The sequence below is a fragment of the Gossypium raimondii genome, chromosome 2 (genome assembly GCF_025698545.1).
Source record: "Gossypium raimondii isolate GPD5lz chromosome 2, ASM2569854v1, whole genome shotgun sequence".
Lineage (NCBI taxonomy): Eukaryota > Viridiplantae > Streptophyta > Magnoliopsida > Malvales > Malvaceae > Gossypium > Gossypium raimondii.
This window is the reverse complement of record NC_068566.1, coordinates 2,675,837-2,697,088: the sequence shown is the minus strand read 5'-3', so window position 1 is coordinate 2,697,088 and position 21,252 is coordinate 2,675,837. Positions and strand designations below refer to the sequence as shown.

Below are 21,252 nucleotides of genomic sequence, written 5' to 3'. Positions count from 1 at the left end.
TCTAGGGTTCGAGTCTTAAGCTATTGACATATAACAATTTACTCCACCCTAAAATGGGCTACCACTCCTTAGGTCTATCATATCAACATTAAATGCAACTTACTGGGCACGTTTGCAAGTGATTCTCACATGTGCGTATCTGGTCTTTGAAAATTGAACCATTTTCGTTCGTTCATATTTGGGCCGTTGATTTCCTTTGGTCACACGAATTGTCTAAGAGGCGAGAAGGGAACTTCTTCTTTAAAAGGATGTCTCTTTGAACCCTAAATCCCTCATCTTCACCATAACTCAAGTAAAAGAAGAAAATTTTTAAAAGAAAAAAATAATGTTTCTAAAAAATTACCTTTGTATAGATTGCAAAAAATGCTAAAGATGAAGGATTTATATATATATATATATATATATATATTAGAATATAATACAATAAAAACACTAAAAACATTAAAATAAATGTTTCCCAACAAATTGAAAATATATTTTTAAATTATACTTAAATAACACTAACATAGGTGCAACTTAACAAGCAAATACCTCTAAAATAGTAGCAAAATTAACAATAAAATAAGAATTATACAATATCTAAATAATAACAACAAAATAGTAGTAATATAATACTGAAATGATAACAAAACAGTAAGAAAACAACAATAAAACAATAAGAAAACAACAATTTTTTTTTTTTGCAAATTCAGACCGAGGCCAGGCAAAAAAACCTTACCTGAGGCCTAACTTGTTTTCTAGAGGAGTCTTGTTTTTTTGTCCAATTCCATTTTTCGAGCATATATTTTTATCCAAATCCTCCCACTTTTCGGGCGAACCCCATAAACAAATCTAGTTGCAATTGAATTTGTATTATATATTAAACTCTTAATTAAGCATTAATTTAATTTCGATTATTTTTTATAAAATAAATTATATTATAATTTTTTCTTATTTTTATATAAAATAAATAAAAAACAAATATAAAATAAGAATGAAATCTATTATATTATACAAGATTAATGTTATCATTTCAATTAAAATTTTATTAATTTTAATAAATATATTTTTTCATAAACATAGTAATTCTACTATGATGAGAATATTCTTTTAATGATGAGAATATTATACTCAATTATTTTATTCTCAAAAATAGTAAACAAACTAAAATTTATTCATTCAAAGTCAGAAAAAATTTTTAGGGCAGAATGAAATCTTAATTTTTATAGTCTATATTTTTATAATTTTAAAAGATTAAATCAAATTTTTATAATTTTAAGGGATTAAAGTATAATTTTAATTTTATTAATTTAAAATTTTATAAAATTTATAAGTAATTTTATATTTTAAGGGCGGGGTGTGAATGTGTGATTCGCCATCCGTCAACTTTAAAAATTCTAAAAAGTTAAAGTCGAAAAAATTCCCAAAATAATGTAGGAAAATAAATAAACAAAATAAACGGCATCCATGGCCATGGGGACCACCATGTATTATTATTACATGAACTCAGAACAAGTGTGCGCTCAGATTCCCAGGTCAGTTTGCTTGTTTTTGTTTTTATTTTTGTCTCCCTTTTATAAAAATTATTATTTTTTATTTTGGTTCAAAGCCTTCTCTTTCACTATCCAGCCACCCACCTCTTCACACCGTTTAGCCGCGTTTTCTGTTTATTTTTTTTTCTGGTTCAACGATGGCGACAGCAGCTAAATCAAACCCTCATCATCAACCATGGAATTCCCGACAAGGAATTTGCAGTTCATGTTGTGATAAACAGGGTTTTAAGGGTTTCGTAAGGTTCAAAAGGAGTATGTTTTTTAACCAAGGTTTTCAAGGGATGTTATCGAGATCGGTTGTTAATGGTGAAGCGAAAGCCATCAATGTCTGCTGCTGCTGCTGCAGCTTGGAGAAGGTTTATGATGTGGCCGAGGAAGACCGGCGGTTCGTGGCGGCGTTGAGGGAGGCTCAGTCGTATGTTTATTTGCACCGAGGGAGCACATTTGTCTTGCTCTTGTCAGCTGAAATTGTCGCTAGTTCTTACTTGGATGCCATTCTCAAGGTATCTCAATTTCTTTCCTTTTCTAAAATATTTTGGGTAAATATATCTTGAGGCCGGTTAGTATAATTCATATTACATGAATTAATCCTTTAGATAAATGAGTAAATTAATATTTTATATTAAAATTTTATCTATTTGTATTGTTAAAATCGATGCGATTGATGGAATAACTAAATAAGAATACGTGATATGTCATGTATATCTCTTATTGATGTACAATAATTGATTTTTAAAGGTCAAAATAAATGAAATTTTTAAAAGAAAAATCGATTTACTCTTTTATCTACGTAGAATGATTTATTTAGTATTTTTACCATATTTTTGGTTGTTCAAGTTAAAATAATATTTTGCATCATTAAAATATTAATAAATAAATAAGATATTATTTTTAAAATATGTTAATTTAAATTTGATAACATATGAGAAAGAACTCGCTATTGGCAAATCTAATCACAAACTTGTGGTGGATAATGATTTTATTTCATTTTGGGTTAATTCCAATTAACATTCTCAAACTGTAGTCTAGATTGTAAATTGGTTCTAAAATTTTAAATTGTTCTAATTAAATATCAAAATATCAATTAGGTCCTTTTTTTTTTCAATTTAGTGTTAGTTGGAGTGTTAAATGTTAGCTTAGATTTAACATTAAACATGTTTTTGCCAAGGGACGAAAAGTAAGTAGGGACTTGGCTCTCTTGGTTAAATGAGAAAATTGCTTTTTAATCCCTTTCCAAAATTAAAACATTCAGATTTATGTTTTTTTTAGCCTAATATTGTATCTTTGTTCTCTTTCAATGATTTATAAATTCACTTTAAGCCCTTTAATAAAACAAATTCTAGGTTTTTCAACCAAAATTTTATTAGTTTATCTTCACATCTTAAACAAAATTCATTACTTCAACTTAGTTTAGTTAGTAAGTATACACATGTTCAAATTTTAATCCACATATTTTCTTTTTGAGAAAATTCATGTGTTTTAAATCGTTCCACATTATATCTAAAGTAGCATTTAAGGACTTGTTTGGCATGATACTAAAAGTAAAAAGTTCTATTCAGTCCTTCTTAATTTCAAAATTGAACAAATTGATCCCTCTCAAAAAAATTAGAGCAATTTAATTCCTATCAATTTCAAAAGTAAGCAACTAAGTACAATTAATCACAACGTTAATTTCTTTCGTCAATTGTACATAATTTTTATTGGTATAGTAACGAATTTAACCTTCGATGTTTACATATTTTGTCATTTTGGCCTTAATTCTAAAAAATTCAACAAATTTGGACTCGACATTTACACAAATATTGCGGGTCCTAAATTTGTTAAATTAGGAGCAATTTGACAAAATGTGTAAACTTTGAAAGCTAAATTTATTATCATACCAATTAAGATCATATACAATTGATGAAAAATATTAACACTGTGATTAATTATCCTTAATTACTCATTTTCGAAATTAATTTTATTTAAAGAGATTAATTTATTCAGTTTCAAAATTTAGACGAACTGGAGAGGTATTTTTATCGAATTTAAGGACGTCAACTGAAATTAATTATTTTTATTTTAGTTATACTCGTTTTCTTTTGTTGTCCTTTGAAATACTTTCCACGTAAGCAATAATGAAATGGTTTAGGACCGTAGTCAGATTGTCGGCTTACGGACGATATGGGAATATGGGGGGCTCACTTGAATTATAGTAATATTACATGTCCCTTCAGCCATCACAAACGTTTCGTATGAAAGTGGAAAATGGCTATTTTACCAAAAAAACCTTTTTTTTTCAATATTTACCGAAATGGGCCGGTTTTTTAATTATTTACCGGAATGGTCAATTTTTCGCGAAATCGTGCCACGTCAGCGCGATGTCAGGGTAAATGGCAGGAGGTCGCGTCCACGTCAGCGCAACCTGCTGACGTGGAGGGAAATCGCGCCTACGAGGATGCGATTTGCTGACGTGGCATGAACAGTTTATGTTTTTAGCTTGGAAAACTTTGAAAGGCCATAACTTTTGGCTCGGTTGTCCGATTGAGATGAATTTTTTTCTGATTTCGAATAACTTTTTGAGATCTACGCACGCCGCAGTTTTCGTCGAAAAAGATCCTTTTTTGCCCCAAAATTTTAATTTTTTCGGTTTAAAATTGAATTTTGAAACATTCAAATCATTATTTTCCTTATTTATTTGAAGTAAACACCGGATATTTTTTTACAGAATTGTCTTATATCATCCTGTTATTCATTATAAGTCAGCTCATTCCACTTTTGAGAAGTTCCCTAAAATTTTCTATTTTATTCAATTTAGTCCCTAAAACCTAAATAGTCATATTTTCAAATCTAAGCTTCGTTTTTCAATTCAAATTCAATTTCATCCTTCCATAACATTCAAATATTCTTAAATACAAAAATTTCATGCTAAATTTGAAATAATTACACTTTAGTCCATATACTCGTAACTAACAAATTATACTTTACAAATTAGTCCCTATTCATCCCTAAGCAGTTTTTCAACGCGTAGATCTCGAAAAGTTATTCGAAATCAAAAAAAAAAATTCGTCCCAATCGGACAACCGAGCCAAAAGTTATGGCCTTTCAAAGTTTTCTAAGCTAAAAACATAAACTGTTCATGCCACGTTAGCAAATCGCGTCCTCGTAGGTGCGATTTCCCTCCACGTCAGCAGGTCGCGCTGACGTGGACGCGACTTCCTGCCATTTACCCTGACATCGCACTGACGTGGCGCGATTTCGCGGAAAATGGACCATTCTGGTAAATAATTAAAAAACCGGCCCATTTCGGTAAATATTGAAAAAAATGGCTTTTTTTGGTATTTTGCCCGTGGAAAATATCTATTAATATTATTGTTAGTATAAAATAATATAGTTCGAAGTGCGTCGAAGCTCATTATTATTATTTATTTAAAGGAATAGAAGGAGTTATGTGTAGTTTTAGATATTATATAAAAAGAACTTATAATAATATTAAAAAATTATAGAAAATAATTTAAATATACATAAATAGGTTAAAGTATATCATAAGTCCTGTACTTTTTGAGAATTTATCTTTATACTTTTATTTTTAAGAATTTAGTCTCTACCGTCTAAATTTCATATTTCAGCTTTTAACTATTAACTCCGTTTTTGTTTGTTTGTTAAATTCGGGTTAATTACAATGTCTTTTTTAATTACATGGTTATCAAGTGAATATTTTTTATTTCAAAATGTTACACCGATAGATTTAACAAAAAAATGTTAATAGTGGGATCTGAATTTTGAAATTTAAAAGTAAAATAACTAAATTTTTAAAATAAAATATATGGGCCAAATTCAATATTTTGAAAAGTATTGAGAATTATGACATATTTTAATTAAATAAATAAAGAAGAAATTTAATTTTGATCTCTTAAAGCTTTAAGTAATTGATTAAGTTAGTATTACGAGTTAAGGAGACATTAATTTAATTAATAAATAATTAAAATTTATTCATTTAAGGCATAATGATTTTATTTGACCCTCTAACTTTTAAAAAAAACTCTAACCCTCAATTTAATTTTTGCCTCTCTTAGCTATTGAATTTGTATTGTTTGTCAAATAAAAATTTTGCTAAAAAATTAAACATATTAATTTTATTATAATTTTCATACTTTTTAAATATTTTTGAATCTTAAAAATTAATTAATTGTTGATGTGGCATGCATGCATATGTCACGTTAACAAAATTAACAAACATCAAAATTTTTATTTTTTTGGGTGATTTGACAAATAACACAAAATTAAGGGCTAAAAGAGATGAAAATTAAATGAATAACCAAAATAACTTTTTAAAAGAAAGCTGGAGAGCCAAATAAGTGATTATACATTCTTTTAAATAAAAAAATTAATTTTTAAATAAAAGGACTAAATCTAAAATTTTGTTGAAGTATAGAGAGTAACCGCATATTTTAACCTAAAATGTAAAGATCAAAAGGTAAAGTCGAATTCTTTCTCCACGCTTTTTCGTATTGAATAAATTAATTACTCTAAAATTCATCCCCAGGCCCCACAATCCATGTGTCATAAATACTATTATCGATATTTTTCCTTATTTTTTCATATTTTGCTTTTAAGTTTAAAAAAAAAAAAGAGGTTCACTGCTATGTTCTAAAACAAGCTATTGAGGGCCGCCACCCACAATGGCCGCCTCATGTTCAACGGCTCGCCTTCCTCGCTTTCTTCCCGGTCGAACCAAACCTTTTTCATCCCGCCACGCCTTCCAAACCGACATCGTAAGGCTCAGACCGGAATCGAAGTTCCGGTCTCATTACCTTAAACCGGAACCCGGGTCCAAGAGAGGTGATTCGGTTAAGCGCAATGTGATTATTGAAAACGACGATGGCGTGGACGAAACTTACAGCTCCGTCGACGATAAGCAGTTCGTGCGGTGGTTCCGTGAGGCTTGGCCTTACCTCTGGGCTCACCGTGGCGGCACTTTTGTTGTTATAATTTCCGGCGAAATCGTTGCTTCCCCCTTTTTAGACACCATTTTAAAGGCAAAATTAATAAATTCGTAAAATCTTTTACGTTTTTTATGATCAAGGTTTTAACTTTTTTCTTTTTCTTTTTATATAAATTTGCAGGATATTGCGTTTTTGCATCACCTTGGGATCAAATTTGTTATTGTTCCGGGAACTCACGTTCAAATCGACAAGCTTTTGGCTGAGAGAGGTGAGCTACACAAGAAAACGGCATTGTTTCATGTTCCTCTTATTTCACTTTGTTCTCATGATAATTGTAGCAGTTAGTTTATTACTCGAGTTTAATTTTATCTCATGTTTTAGTTGATAATTCAGTGTTTGTCTCTCTTTTACTATAAATAGAGTAGTGATACTTAAATGAGCCTTGAAAATCATGCAGGGAATGAACCAAAGTATTATGGTAGATATAGAATAACGGACTCGGAATCTCTAGCCGCTGCGACGGAAGCGGCAGGAGGGATCCGTTTAATGATAGAAGCAAAACTTTCTCCTGGACCTTCTATATGTAATATTCGTCGGCATGGTGATAGTAGCCGTTGGCATGAAGTTGGTGTCAGTGTTGCTAGTGGTAACTTCCTTGCAGCTAAGGTTAGAATGTTTCTGTTTTGAAAATAATATTTGATTTGGGTTGTGGATTTATGTGCATTGATGTTATTCCGATTGGGACGATGGCTAAGCCCTTGCAAATTGATTGAGTTGGGATACATATAGTGATGGGTAGCCTGCAGAAGCATGTTTTTGGTGTTGGCTCTGCTATTAGACATGTTATGATATTGCCTCTTTTTAAACACTTTTGCAGAGAAGGGGAGTTGTTGAAGGTGTTGATTATGGAGCAACTGGTGAAGTAAAGAAAGTAGATGTTGCTCGATTGCGTGAGAGGCTTGATGGTGGTTGTATAGTAATATTAAGCAACCTGGGGTATTCGAGCTCTGGTGAAGTTTTGAATTGCAAGTATGCTGTGTAACTTTTAATGATATTTGGTTGCAGCTTGCACTGATCTATTTTCCTGTGAAGTAAAAATTCCTTGAGTTGTCACCCTAAACCATCCATTTTAACATATTCTGCAATTCAAATAGTTTAGTAGTAGCAGTCATCGGTATTCCAAAAAGCAAGCTTTTACATTTTACTATTTCTTTCTGTAAATCCTAAGTAGTTTTTTCTCAGATACAGAGGGATTATAAGTTTGGTGCCCTAGTTTGTGCTTTTGTAGGATTATGAAGATGTCAATCAAAAGGATTTAGTGGGGGGAGGGGGAACCCAACTCCTGAAGTTGCAATCTCTTTAGGAGTTGAATAAACCTTTATTAATTCGTGTTATGCGTTTTTTTATCTTAAAAGCTAGTTTGTTTGCTTTATGATGTATCTTGGACCAGCCTAGAAGTTTTATTTTACTTGCCAATGATTTAGAACCTGATTGGTAATGCTTTATGTTTTTCCAAATTTCAGCACATATGAAGTTGCCACGGCTTGTGCATTAGCTCTTGGAGCAGATAAGCTTATTTGCATTATAGATGGCCCTATTTTGGATGAGAATGGACGCCTTATTAGTTTCTTGCCTCTTCAAGAAGCAGATATGTTGATCCGTCAACGGGTCAAACAAAGTGAGATAGCTGCTAAATATGTTAAAGCTGTTGGTGAAGAAGATCTCACTTGCATTGGACATGATGATACTAGTTCAGTTGTTCACTCTTTGCAAAATGGGAAGGCTCTTAATAGTATTCGTAATCCAACCTTTCAGAATGGTGTTGGTTTTGATAATGGGAATGGACTATGGTCTGGAGAACAGGGCTTTGCCATCGGAGGTCAGGAGCGGCTAAGTCGAGATAATGGTTACCTTTCAGAGTTGGCTGCTGCAGCCTTTGTCTGCAGGGTAAGTTCTAATAGCTTGCCTTCCAGCTTAGCATATTTAGATGCTTTCCCAAGCGAAAACAATAAGCCAATTGTATTTTCTGCTTGATTGTCAGGGTGGCGTACAAAGAGTTCATTTGTTAGATGGCACTATCGGTGGGGTCTTATTATTGGAATTGTTCAAAAGAGATGGAATGGGGACAATGGTGGCTAGGTATCTAATATTTACAGTGAACTTAGCTTAGCATTATGGGAAAATGGATATTTGCTGATAGGCATGAAGTACAAAACATGGTTAATTTCCCTACGCGTTCTCAGTCTTTCCATGACTAGTAACCTATTCCGATGTTTCAATGGGCTCTGCCACTCAGGTGGAGTTTTAAATCTAAAATATATGTTATATGCTACCAAGTACAAGTGCTTATAGGTAAATTTGGGTGATACTTTAGGGGACCTTATGTTATTACCACAAATTCTTTTCCAACTTTCATGGTCTTAATAGGATGAGGGATCTCAGATTAACTCAATCTGGCCGATATTTATTAGTTTTTATGAAATACTACTGCAAGATTTAGCAAGTCATTAAGCTATTTTGCATTCAATTCCCTGACTTCAGTTTTACTTGTTATTTAGTGATCTATATGAAGGGGCTAGGATGGCTATGGTGACTGATCTCGCTGGAATCAGGCAAATCATACAACCTTTAGAAGAGTCTGGCACATTGGTTCGCAGGAGTGATGAAGAGGTCTATACTACTCTTTTAGACTTCTGTTTGATCAATCTCGATCTCTTTTATGTGTATACTTTTTCAATGAGGTGCCCGTTGTAAAATTAGCTTTTGTTTCAAATCTCACCAAAAGAAAAACAAAATGGAAGGTGAAAAATACCTTCATTCTTTTGAGTCAGAGCCAGCCAGAATCTGAAAATTAATTTCTTGTCTCCTTTTTATTCGCACAGCTACTTAAGGCCCTAGATTCATTTGTTGTTATGGAAAGGGAAGGTCAAATCATTGCTTGTGCTGCTCTTTTTCCGTTCTTCAAGGACAAGTGTGGAGAAGTTGCTTGTATTGCAGTTTCTCCTGACTGTCGAGGACAAGGACAAGGAGATAAATTGCTTGGTACGTTGTTGAACATCTATAACTTCACTGTTTGCGCTACGTTCGACACGGTCATACTCTGCTACTTATTCTGGTGTAGTTGAAAGAGATGCAATGCTTGAACTTGTGATTTCATATTTGATGGAAGCATCTTTACCCATTTCAGAAGAATAACTAAGAAAGGCACACGTCTTTTGGCTGTGCTAGACTGCATATAAAGCATTTTCTGATAAGTCCAGTTCCCATGGCCTAACCATAGAATGATGCTCGATTTGATCTGACTGGTTTTTGTTTTTATGATCATCCCTGCATTGTGATACTACTACGGGATATTTGTTTGTGGTCTACAAACCATATGATTCCTAATGATAATGCTTACTTTTTAGTATCAATAATATATTTGCAGATTACGTCGAGAAGAAGGCATCCTCTCTCGGATTGGATATGCTTTTCTTGTTGACAACTCGTACTGCTGACTGGTTTGTATTTTTCTTATTCATAATCTTTCGAGCACATTTGATTATTTTCATGCACCATCTAATGATAAACTCTAACTTTTTAGTCATCCTAGCATCGTGGAGAGAGAGTTTCAGTTCCTGTATAATGTTCATTCAGTATATCAGCCATTAGTTACACCCAGGTTACTACAAATAAAACCATGCCAATACTTGCTTCTGCTTTTACAGGTTTGTTAGGCGCGGCTTTACTGAATGTACGATCAACATGATACCGGAAGAAAGGAGGAAAAAGATAAACCTATCCCGTAAATCCAAGTATTACATGAAGAAACTCATACCAGATCGAAGTGGAATAACAGCTGATAAAGCATTTAAATAAAGCTTACAGCCGATAAAACGGATCTACGGAGAAGACGATGCTACCTCATTGGTCCGATTTGGCTTAGAGAAACCATTTACTTCCAAGTTAAATGTTTAGCTGGGAGTGGATTTGATTTTCTATGCATCTGGTTTTTGTTATGAGCTGTGATTTTATTATTACCACAAAAATAGTAGTAGTTGACATAATTTTTTAGGCGAATTGTAATTATGTAGCAGTGCTTCAAAATATGGTAAATAAATTTTCTCTAGGAGTGCTCTAATTTGTTATTATTATTATTGAATTATTAAGTAATTTTCATAAGCTAATGAGATCTTGGTTTAATGGCTATAAGATTTTTTAGATTTATTCTGCTTTGGGTTTTGTATAAAATTTATTTTAGTTTTGGAAATATTTCTTTTGGTGAATTACAAACAATAGAGAAAATCCAAATAATAAAATGAGTAGCTCGACTTAAATTCAAATTACACTTGGGGCGGTGAATAACTTTGATTTTAATTATAACTGTTCAAATTGCTTGTAATTATCATTATATTTATTATTTCACAATTTTTCTTTTAATGGACCGAAAAATGGTAGCTTGACTTTATAAAATATTTTTAAATATTTTTTAACTTTACATATTTATGGTTTCTAAAAGAAAACTCAGAATATATTTTTTTCCTTAAAAATATGTATGTTACTATGTTTCTTACAACTTTTCTTCTTTTATCACATTATGAGTATGAACATATACAAAACAGAATCTTCTAAACAGATTTTAAAAATGAAAAAATAAGTGTAACTCAAAAGTCAATGTATTAAATCATTTTAATGAAATAAAAATTTAGATATGACATGAATACAATAAAAAATAATTAAAACATGAAAGTTGATTGAGTCTTAGATTGGTATGAGTATTATTGCCAATGTAGAAGGACGTGAATTGAAGTGCACTAAAGCGCATTGTCTTTCTATTTGAGTTTGGGGATAAAAAAACAGATATCATATATATAAGGGCAAAAAGTTAAAATAAATGATTTTCGATTCCTTACTAATTAAAATTTATTATTGATAAATATTTTTAAAAATATAAATATTTAAAAAATTAATAAAATATTTTTTAATATAGTTTTTATAAAATTTAAAAATTTTAATGGTAATAATTATTAACTTTTAAAATGGGTTAATATATTTTTGCTCATGAACAAGTAATTAGGTTTACTTTGGTACTTATATTTTTTGTGGTTCACTTTTGCACTTGAACTAAACAACGAAGTTTATTTTAGTCCTGAACTTAAAAATATAAAAGTTTGATGATATGTTGTTTGAATATTTAAAAGTTATATAAATTTGCTAGCTATGACATGATATAATCTTAGAGAATCACATCCAGTATTTTAATAAACGAATTGATAGTTGAATCGATCAGACCACTTGTTTCTAATTCAACCGATTTGATTGATTAAACATGTTCATCTATTGATATTTATCCCAATTTTTATTTTTACTAATTTCAAGCAATTCCTGATTTAATGATTCAACATCTTTGTTCGGACCGTTATATTGATTAATTCTTGGTCCAATCAATTTGACCCAATCTTTTTCTACTAATCAAATCTCGATAGAATTCAAAATCAAGGACCAAAATGAATTTATTTACCAAATTAGGGAAAAATTATATTACCCTTTTAAAATTAACATAAATATACAATACTTTAAATAAAATAATTAAAGAAAAAGAAAAGCACGTAAGAAAAGCACGTAGGCTAAAGTCAAAACTAAAATAAAAGAGTAGCAGCTACAGAGTAGATTTCAGAAAGCCAAATAAGCAAAATTAAATTAACCCATAAAATAATAGTAAAAAAGGAAAAAAGAAAAAGAAAATTTTCTATTTAAATTAAAATATTCTTACGGACATAAAATAAAAGCCAATCTCTCCTTACATGTTTTTTATTTTATTTTTGTCACTCCTTTTGTTTTGTAAGAACTAATTTTTTCTCGTTAAAACAAAAATTTCCGATGCTCCGCGCGTGATCTCTTCCTCCCTTCCCGCGTTTCTCCAATCAGGTACTCCATTTTTAATCATCAAATTTTCTCCAAAATTATACCCTCTAAATATGTTAAAATTCAGTGCTTAATGTAAAAGTTCTGGTCTTTTTTTTTTTTTGGGTTTGATTTTTATAGATAAAATCGATCCTTTGATGAATTTCATTAAATTCTAAGCTTTGGATGAAAATGCATCAATCTGATTTATTTTTTTCCCGTTATTGTTAACGTTGTTTCTTTTATTGGAATTTTAGATTTTCAAATATTTCAGAAATATATAATTTTTATTGTGTAGTTTGATGGGGCATTAAAGATTTATGATTATACTTGTATATTTACTACCTCTGATTATCTGCTGTGATGGGTTTGAGTTTAAATTCATGTATAATTTGAGTTAGAAGAGAATTTGGAACTTGAAACTTTGAGTTTTGTGCTTAAAACTGGTTTTGAATTTGTAAAATTTTTGTCTAGAATTTTGAAACTTGATTGCATTAAATATTTATATTGGTAAAGTTCTGAAATTTGCATCATTTAGATATCAGAATGGTTGAGAATTGGAGCTTCAAATGAATTTTTTTAGAACATGTCAGCAAAAAAAAAAAAAAGTCCAGGAATGTCAAAACTTGATGAATAGGCACAAAAGCATATATGATCGATTAGTATTAGTGTTCAATCTTTTTCGAATTTCAATTGTTGATGTTTTCATGTATTGATGGGATTTCAGGAATTTGTTGATGGGTGCCCCTAAGCAGAAATGGACAGCAGAAGAAGAAGCTGCCCTCAAGGCAGGAGTTCTCAAGCACGGAACCGGAAAATGGCGCAATATACTTTCAGATCCCGAGTTTAGTTCGGTCCTGCGGTCGCGCTCGAATGTGGATCTCAAGGTTTGTAGTTGAGCCTTGAGGAGGACTCACCAATCATCATCACAATAAAATTTTTAATGTTATGCATATTTTGGTTACCAATGTTATGTCATGCATAGAGGTGAATTAATGTGATAGTGTTAATATGACCAGGATAAATGGAGAAATATAAATGCCACGGCCATATGGGGATCAAGACAAAAAGCTAAGCTTGCTCTTAAAAGAAATCAGTTAGCCGCTAAACACGATGATAACCCCATGGCACTAATCACCGTACCTCCGACTGAAGAAGTCGTTGATCCTAAGCCCCTTGCCATTTCTAGTGGAACACCAAGGGTAACTGGTCCCAAAAAACCAGTTTCAAGGTATTTTTATGTATTTTCTTATACCATAAACCAAGTGCCTTAGATTAGGGCTTTAGATCAGTCCTTGTCGGTCGAACAATTTTGTGTTGAGAGCCTCACTATTCTGATTGTATGGGCATAATGAATGCTGCTTAAGTGATATCCTCTCGATGCTTGTAGGTTGGAGAATATTTTATTGGAGGCTATCACTAGTTTGAGAGAGCCAGGTGGTTCCGATAGAGCTTCGATTGCTTTATACATAGAGGTACTTTTCTTTCTTGGGTTGGTCACATTCTAAATACTTTAAGAAAAGATAACCCATTTGATTAAACCACTGAAGGCCTTTGCTTCTTTCAATGGCTATATATGACAACAACTTTCCTTCTGTCTCGTTCCGAGTAAGTGTGGAACTTAGGGTTTCTGTTTCTTCTTATATCTTGTCCATTCTATTTCGAGCATTAAAATCCAAATCTCATCTCTGAAACTATCGCAAATGACTTCCTGAAACATTGGAACTAATTTGAGTTTGTTTTTTGACATTATAGGAGAAATATGCTGCACCGCTGAACCTCAAGAAGCTTTTGGCTACGAAACTAAAGCTGTTGGTAGCAAATGGGACATTGACAAAGGTAATTCTACTGTTTGATTATTCGTGTAACACTATCTTAGAATATTATTCTTCATTATGTATATAAATTATTTTAGCCTATGATGTAGCACGAATGCCAGAAATGTCAAAAGTTCTTTGCATTTGATATTGGTTTTTCTGATGTACTTGTGGAAGTTATTGGCGTGTTTGCAAAGAAGATTAACTTGAATGTTCATAAGTCAGGATTGGTTCATTGTTATGATGTATATGTTGATAGGTAAAGCATAAGTACAGGATTGCACCACATTCAACTATTTCCGAAACAAGATCTCCTCTGCTTGCTTTGGAAGGAAGGCAGAAGGATTCTTCGAAATCGGAGAAGAAAGCCATCAACATTCTTACTAAAACCCAAGTTGATGTTGAGTTGTCCAAAATGAAGACCATGACTGCCGAAGAGGCCGCTGCAGCTGCTGCACGAGCTGTTGCAGAGGCAGAATTCGCAATTGCAGAGGCCGAAAAGGCGGCAAGAGAAGCAGATGCCGCGGAAGCTGAAGCTGAAGCAGCAAAAATTTTCGCTAAAGCAGCAGCTAAAGCTTTGAAGTCTAGGATGCTCGTTACCTGGTAAATCCTTGTTCTTATATATAATGTTCATACATCTCGAAACACAGGGTTTCTTTTTGCTGTTTATCTTCTTGATTTTGGTTGTAAACTTGTGCAGATGGTACAAGGAGACACCATTTGGTCTTTAGTTCGCTGCTGAAACCACGCATCACACTCGACATCATGCTGGCCTGGTATATCAAACTATCATCATGTCTATAAAACTGTAAATATATTAGGCTTGTAAAGGATAAAAATGTGAGATTAATCCATGAAGTCGTGCTTCTTTTTGGACGATGAACATTCGTTGAGAAGCTTAGAGGGTTTTTTTTGGTGTTTCTATAGCTTTTATCTTTAAGTAAAGAGGGTATATAGATATAGCAAAAGAAAAAGAGATGGCATTGTGATGGCATAATTGAGATTATGATCTGTTCTTTTTCTGAAAGTCCATCTGAATAAATTAAACTACAGTTTTGCATGTTGGTGTCCAAGCAATGTAGTGTTATTGTTGGCTATTGGCCCCTTAATGAACCTTCTCTCTCCCTTTGGGGTATAGCATGCATGCATACATGCATGTGCGCACACACAAATACATGAAAATTTTGAACATTTTTGGTTACCATCATAGAGGGTCCCAATCTCCCAACAAACATTGGCCAAAGCCTTTTGGTCATCATGTCATCTTTGGAACACCTTTTTGATGAAAGCTGCAATGAGCACTACACAAGGGGCTGTTTTTCTGGGTTAAAATATGCTGTTGGTCCTAGTATAGAATTTGAGATTTAAAGTTAAAAATTCAATCTTTCTACTTTTTCAATTTAATTAAAAATTTTAGTTTGTTAGTAGTTTCTATTAAAACTTGTCAATTTATATGTTTATTTGTCACGTCACAGCATAATGAAAGTTTTTTAAATAAAAAAATAGAAAAATTGAATTTTTTAATTTTCTAAATACATAAATTAAATCTCAATTTTTATCGAAGTACTTAATAGCATATTTTAATTTTTTTTTACCCACTATCCAAGCCATCTCAAAATTTTGATATTGATTAGTCAAAAGCATCATAGAAATGGCTTTAGAGTTTACATTTGCAAACTCTCTAAGATGGCTCCACTTGTACCTCACAATGGGCATATTGATGATTACTATGATGATGATCATCATCATTTCAAGGGCTAAAAACCATATCTCCAATTTCAATTGAAGGAATACATGCATGCATGCATACATGCATACATACATATCATCATTTAATCATCAATACTCAAACATTGACATGAACCAAAGTTTCATTGCATTCAACTATTTGACTTGAATGATAAGAATACATGAAAAATCTTGTTCAAAGATTTAAGCCTACTTGAATTACAAATGTGATGATCCAATGTTACATTACACGATGAGAAAACAATAATTAAACAATCGGGAAATCAAGTTAGGGAGAAACCGAAAACCATAAACCTTAAAACACGAATTGTATCCCTTTTCAGAAACTTGATACATAAAACACAGATTCATCACAGAAGAGATTAGACAAAGAAACCCCTTTTTCATTTCAGCTCTTAGATTTTGAATGCTTTACGAGCCAATCAATAACCGAGTCGATGTTGGTCGAGTTCTTGCATGATATCATGAAGCAGCATACTTCTCTATCTGTAATTGACTTGAGTCCCCTGCATAACAAAATATTCGATGTCACGAAGAAGTTTCTAGTTAATCGAGCAAATCAAGTGAATGTCTTCTCTTACATATCGTCAGTTAAAGCCTGTTTCGACAAAGCTTCTGGCTTGTCGATTTTGTTGCCTAACAGCAGAAGAGGGATACCACTAAGTGAGGGTTTACTCAACAAATCATGAAGCTCACTTCTTGAGATGCTCAAGTTATCGGGATCAGCGGCATCCACCACGTAACTGCAAGAAAATCAAGTTTAATCGAATAGATTATACTCAAAAACTAAGAAAGGTATTTCACGGTTCGAGAAGTAGAAGGTACAATGGCATGCAACTGAAGGCCAGTAACATACTGCAAAACTTATATAAATAACAGGATCAGATAACTTCAGTACGTTAGCTACAGTTTTCAAAGACATAGATCTAAACCGAAATTAAGAACGGTCTGAAATTAAGAACGGTTCGATTTTAGTTAATACTACTACCAAGCTAGCATTGAAATGGTTACTAACTGAAGCAGAGACAGGCAAATCGTTAGCAGAGAAACTATCATTGCCCCAAAAGTGTTAAAGCAATTAAGAACAAATAAACAAGTAGCTTCTTACACAATTGCCGAAACCGCACGGCAGTATCGTTCCCACATGCTACGAAACCTAGGTTGACCTCCGAGATCCCATAATTTTATAGTAACATTTCCTTTTGTCACTTTCCTCATGTTGAATCCGACCTGAAAAAGAAGCCATTCGACATTAAATTACCTTCTACGACAGAAAGAAAAGGACTATAAAAGTACTGGAAACGTAATATCATCGCAGCCCTCAAAATAATCCAAACTCACCGTAGGGATCATATCTTCGCTATATCCACCAGTCTGGGGAAAAAAACAACCAGCCAACTTGAAGTTAAATCACGGGATAAGAGAGAAAACGTTCTAGATCGCTCTTAATCAACCCTTTGTATGCTGCAACGACATTTACAAGTTCTAATTTACTTACTGCAACAACATTTACTAGTGAGGTTTTTCCGGCGTTCTGAAGTCCGATCAAAGATAGCTCCATTTCCTGCTTGAAAAACAGGCTGCAAAGAACAACATACACGAAAAGTGAACCTTATAGTATTGTGAAGACCAAACTACCATGATTAACTCGGAAAAGCCTTAATCAAAGGTTCGAAAACACTGCAACAACAGGCAACCTACTAACATAAATGAATTAAACAAAGCAACATTCAGCAATACAGCAAGTTTAACACATACACATCCATGAAGAACCCCAAACATACTTGGAGAAGAAGTAAAAAACTCGATATACAAACCGTTCCCTGACCTGAATATATTCGAAACACCATTTACAACTTACACTAGAATCTGAAAACTATATGGTGGAGCAGATAGAACTAACTGTAGCTTTGATCAAAGCCAGTGAAAGACTAAACACACAAGCTACTGCATTTAACTTCACTAACATAACACTTATAAGTCTATGATTAACATAAACTAAACCATCTTAATGCAAAAACAAAAATAAAAACCATTGACTCATTTGAAAATTGCAATCGATATGCTACCGAAAATCGAAGCATTCTTATCAAAAAACAAAAACCCAGATTTTATTACCCTATTTTGTTCATTATTTTAACATCAAACACATTCTTTTTCAAGCAAAACGCTGGAAAATTCACTGGTTTTTTAATTCTAAACTCCAATGTCAAACACTAAGTTAAAAGGATAAAAAGAATGAAAATTTAGCTTAAATATGTAAAACCCAACTCTATATAAACCATAATTCTCAATCCAATAGAAATATTTTTCCTAAAAACTCAACAGAAATTTTTTTTTTAAAGTGACATTGCAAGAAATGTAAAAAAAAATTATACCTTCGAAGCCAATTGAGAAAAGCTTCCCACAAACCCATTTGGGAATTCAAAGAGAAACAGAAGCAAAACAAAGAAAAAAAAATTGAAGCTTTTTAGTCAATTTTTTCAATTAGAGATAAAAGGAGCCAGAGATCTCTCTTCCTTTAATTCCCTCCTTCATAAATAGTATAAATACACAAATATAATATAAAAAATAAAATTTGAAATAATAACATTATTCAAATTAAAATTTAGATAAACTGATAAACATAATGTTTTTAAATTACTTGCGGTTAATTTCACCAGAGGTCCTCAACTTGTGACCTATATTTTAAACTAGTCCAAATTCCAAAACTTTTAATCGAGTCCTTCATTGTTAATATCCTATAAATCAAGTTCGTCTACTAGTTTCATTGTCAGTTCAAGTATTAAATTTTAGCTCAAATTTGATACGTATGGATAATTTGTATATGATGATATCGTTAAAATTTTTAATGTCTAAGCTGATGGTTTAAGGACTTGATTAAAAATGTTTTGAATTTGGAGGATTAATTTAAAATATAAGTAATAATTTGAGGATGTTTGCCAAAATTAATCCATTAAATTCATTTAACTAGAGTGAAAAGAAAGAAATGGAATACCAGATGGCTTTAAATATCAATGGGCGATAATTTAAAAAAAAGGTAATTATTAATTATGAATAGAAATCTCAGCCGTTGAAAGTGGGTGATGATGACATTTATGGACGGTTAGGATCTTATTTGGATCTTTTACTTACAGTTGTCCGAACTCGGACCAATTGGAGGAAAAAGATTCCGTGAAAAATGTGAGAGAATTTCGGTTGAAGAAATAGTTTCATTAAATAACAGTCTCGGCAATGGCGAGTGAAGTTCACGGAAAAATATGATTGGTTGAATGAAATAGAGATGATTGGAAGGTGTGATTCAGTCGCGATTAATGGAATATCCAGAGAGACGTAATAAAATACATGTTATTACAGAAGAAGTGAGGTGGCAAGGAACTATTACTTACTCAACTGTAACTGACAACTAACCTTTTGCTGGATAGTATGGTCCTAACTCATATACCTATAATAATAATAATATTATTATTATTGTTGATTGAGTATTAATTTAATATCATTATCAATATAAGAGAACGTAAGTTTGAGTGTGCAGAAGTACGTTATCATCTTATTTATGGGTTGAGGACGGGTTATAGGTAAATTTAAGTATTGTGTTTAAAAAAACAGATATGATATCATTCATAATTGTTTAAGTCGATTAAATTTAAAATACGGGTTTCAAATTTTATCAAGCTAATTTAAATTTACCATTATTTTTATTACATATAATGATTTATTTAGCCCTTTAATTTTAAAAAAGTTATTTTAGCTTTCTATTTATTTTTAACTTTCAAACTCAATATTTTTTTATCAAATCATCTCAAAAAAATGAAATGGTTAATAGATGTTACTTTTTGATATGAAATCCACATGTATACCATACCAACAATTAATTAAATTTTTAAATAAAAATTCAAAAATTTAGAAAATTATTTTAAAATTGTAAGAAATAAAAACATTATAGAATCTTTAAAATCTTTAAATACATATATTTCAAATAATTGTTTTTATTTTCTTTAAAAAATATTATACATAGTCACGTAAATTTTGTTAACCTTTTCATCTATTTTTGAAAAATTTGGCAACAGACTCAAATTTAAGGATTAAGAGAGACAAAAATTAAATAAGGTATTAAAATATTTTTTTGGTAAAATTAAAGGGTTAAATAAATCATTATACCTTTTATTTTAAAATTATTAATTTGATATATGTTTTTCTTCATTGAAATTGTAAATAAAAATAAAAATATTTATATTATAGTCTTATGTAAATATTTAATTTTCATATTGACAAAAAAACATATTTTTCGTTTAATTTTAATTTTTCTTTTTACAAATTGATACATCAATTTTCGAGTTTAGCTCTATTTCTTGAGAATTAATTAATAATGAATTTTCAGTCAGTTGCTACTACTAATGGGTTGGATCCGGTTGATGCTTAATTTCTTTCTTGATTTGCATAATTAGGGTTGTGTAGTTTGGTTAAAATATAATTAATACAATTAATCAGTCTGTTATTAAAATTAGTTCGATCAAAGTTTTTGAAATTTCATCCATTAGTTAATTTGATTTGAAAATAACTAATTAATTAAATGGCAAATTTTCTGATTGATGAAGGCGGCGATGACTCTCGGTCTACTGAGGATCGAAATACTAAGAAAGTAATATTTAAGGAGCATAATGGCGATGTGGCTGTCGACATGGTAGTGGATTTGGACCCGATTTTGACTTTGTCATCGAAGGATAAGCTATTAGGGAAAGGCGTCGCCGATTTTGGGGAGGTGGTTGTTGGCTCTGACGGTGGAAGCGATGTAGAGATTGATTTTTTTTTGAAGGCGATGTCACAAGATCTACTATCAACAGAATCCCAACAATAGACTTCTCGGACCGTATTCAACAAATCCTCTTTTAAGGAGATGGCGATGACAGTCGTGCTAAAATTATTGGGGCGTAGTATTGGTTACATCTCACTTCAAAATAGGATCAGTAGTCTTTGACGGCCCTTAAAACTGTTTCACCTTATGGATATGAATCCTAACAGCCGCGCACTATTCCGTTGATCGCAGCAAAACCCACATCAATCCTAACGGTGCCATCAATATTCAAACAAACCCAGTTGCCTGCTGATGATGGAAATGAATTTGATCTTCATGACTTGGGCGATGTTGCCCTATTAGGGGAGGCATCTTGTTTTGCCCAATTATAAGACACCTTGATAATTTCGTCACAACTCCATGGAATACCCTGAAATGTGAAGAGGTTTCAGCTCTTTCAAATACGCCAAGCAATAATCCCAAAGAGACACTGTCAATCCACCTCACCCAAGCACATACTTTATTGATTCTGCAAGTTCGACACAAGCCAC

The 21,252-nt window shown here is 32.0% G+C and overlaps 3 protein-coding genes across 4 annotated transcripts; 2 read left to right on the top strand and 1 right to left on the bottom strand.

Moving 5' to 3' along the window:
• The first annotated feature begins 1,533 nt into the window (after positions 1–1,533).
• Positions 1,534–10,648, top strand: LOC105787683 (probable amino-acid acetyltransferase NAGS2, chloroplastic). Of its 2 annotated transcripts, none has more exons than XM_012614186.2 (10): positions 1,534–2,035; positions 6,638–6,725; positions 6,915–7,123; positions 7,335–7,486; positions 7,981–8,404; positions 8,499–8,596; positions 9,016–9,127; positions 9,340–9,499; positions 9,885–9,957; positions 10,165–10,648. In XM_012614186.2, exons 1-10 carry the CDS (start codon positions 1,670–1,672, stop codon positions 10,313–10,315), a joined length of 1,833 nt encoding a protein of 610 aa, XP_012469640.1. In that variant the 5' UTR covers positions 1,534–1,669; the 3' UTR covers positions 10,316–10,648. The 2 variants fall into 2 exon arrangements, with proteins under 2 accessions (XP_012469640.1, XP_012469641.1); XM_012614187.2 differs by lacking the exon at positions 1,534–2,035 and adding an exon at positions 6,105–6,550.
• Positions 10,649–12,205: 1,557 nt separating this feature from the next.
• LOC105787681 (telomere repeat-binding factor 2) lies at positions 12,206–15,217 on the top strand. The gene is made up of 7 exons (XM_012614185.2): positions 12,206–12,364; positions 13,068–13,227; positions 13,360–13,571; positions 13,731–13,815; positions 14,096–14,179; positions 14,417–14,760; positions 14,858–15,217. Coding segments are annotated over exons 2-7 (876 nt in total). The 5' UTR covers positions 12,206–12,364; positions 13,068–13,077; the 3' UTR covers positions 14,859–15,217.
• Positions 15,218–16,010: 793 nt separating this feature from the next.
• LOC105787680 (ADP-ribosylation factor-like protein 8a) lies at positions 16,011–18,450 on the bottom strand. Its single transcript, XM_012614182.2, has 6 exons — positions 18,285–18,450; positions 17,405–17,486; positions 17,248–17,280; positions 17,015–17,136; positions 16,488–16,649; positions 16,011–16,412 (listed from the first exon to the last, which is right to left on the bottom strand). Exons 1-6 carry the CDS (start codon positions 18,320–18,322, stop codon positions 16,295–16,297), a joined length of 555 nt encoding a protein of 184 aa, XP_012469636.1. The 5' UTR covers positions 18,323–18,450; the 3' UTR covers positions 16,011–16,294.
• Positions 18,451–21,252: the final 2,802 nt, after the last annotated feature.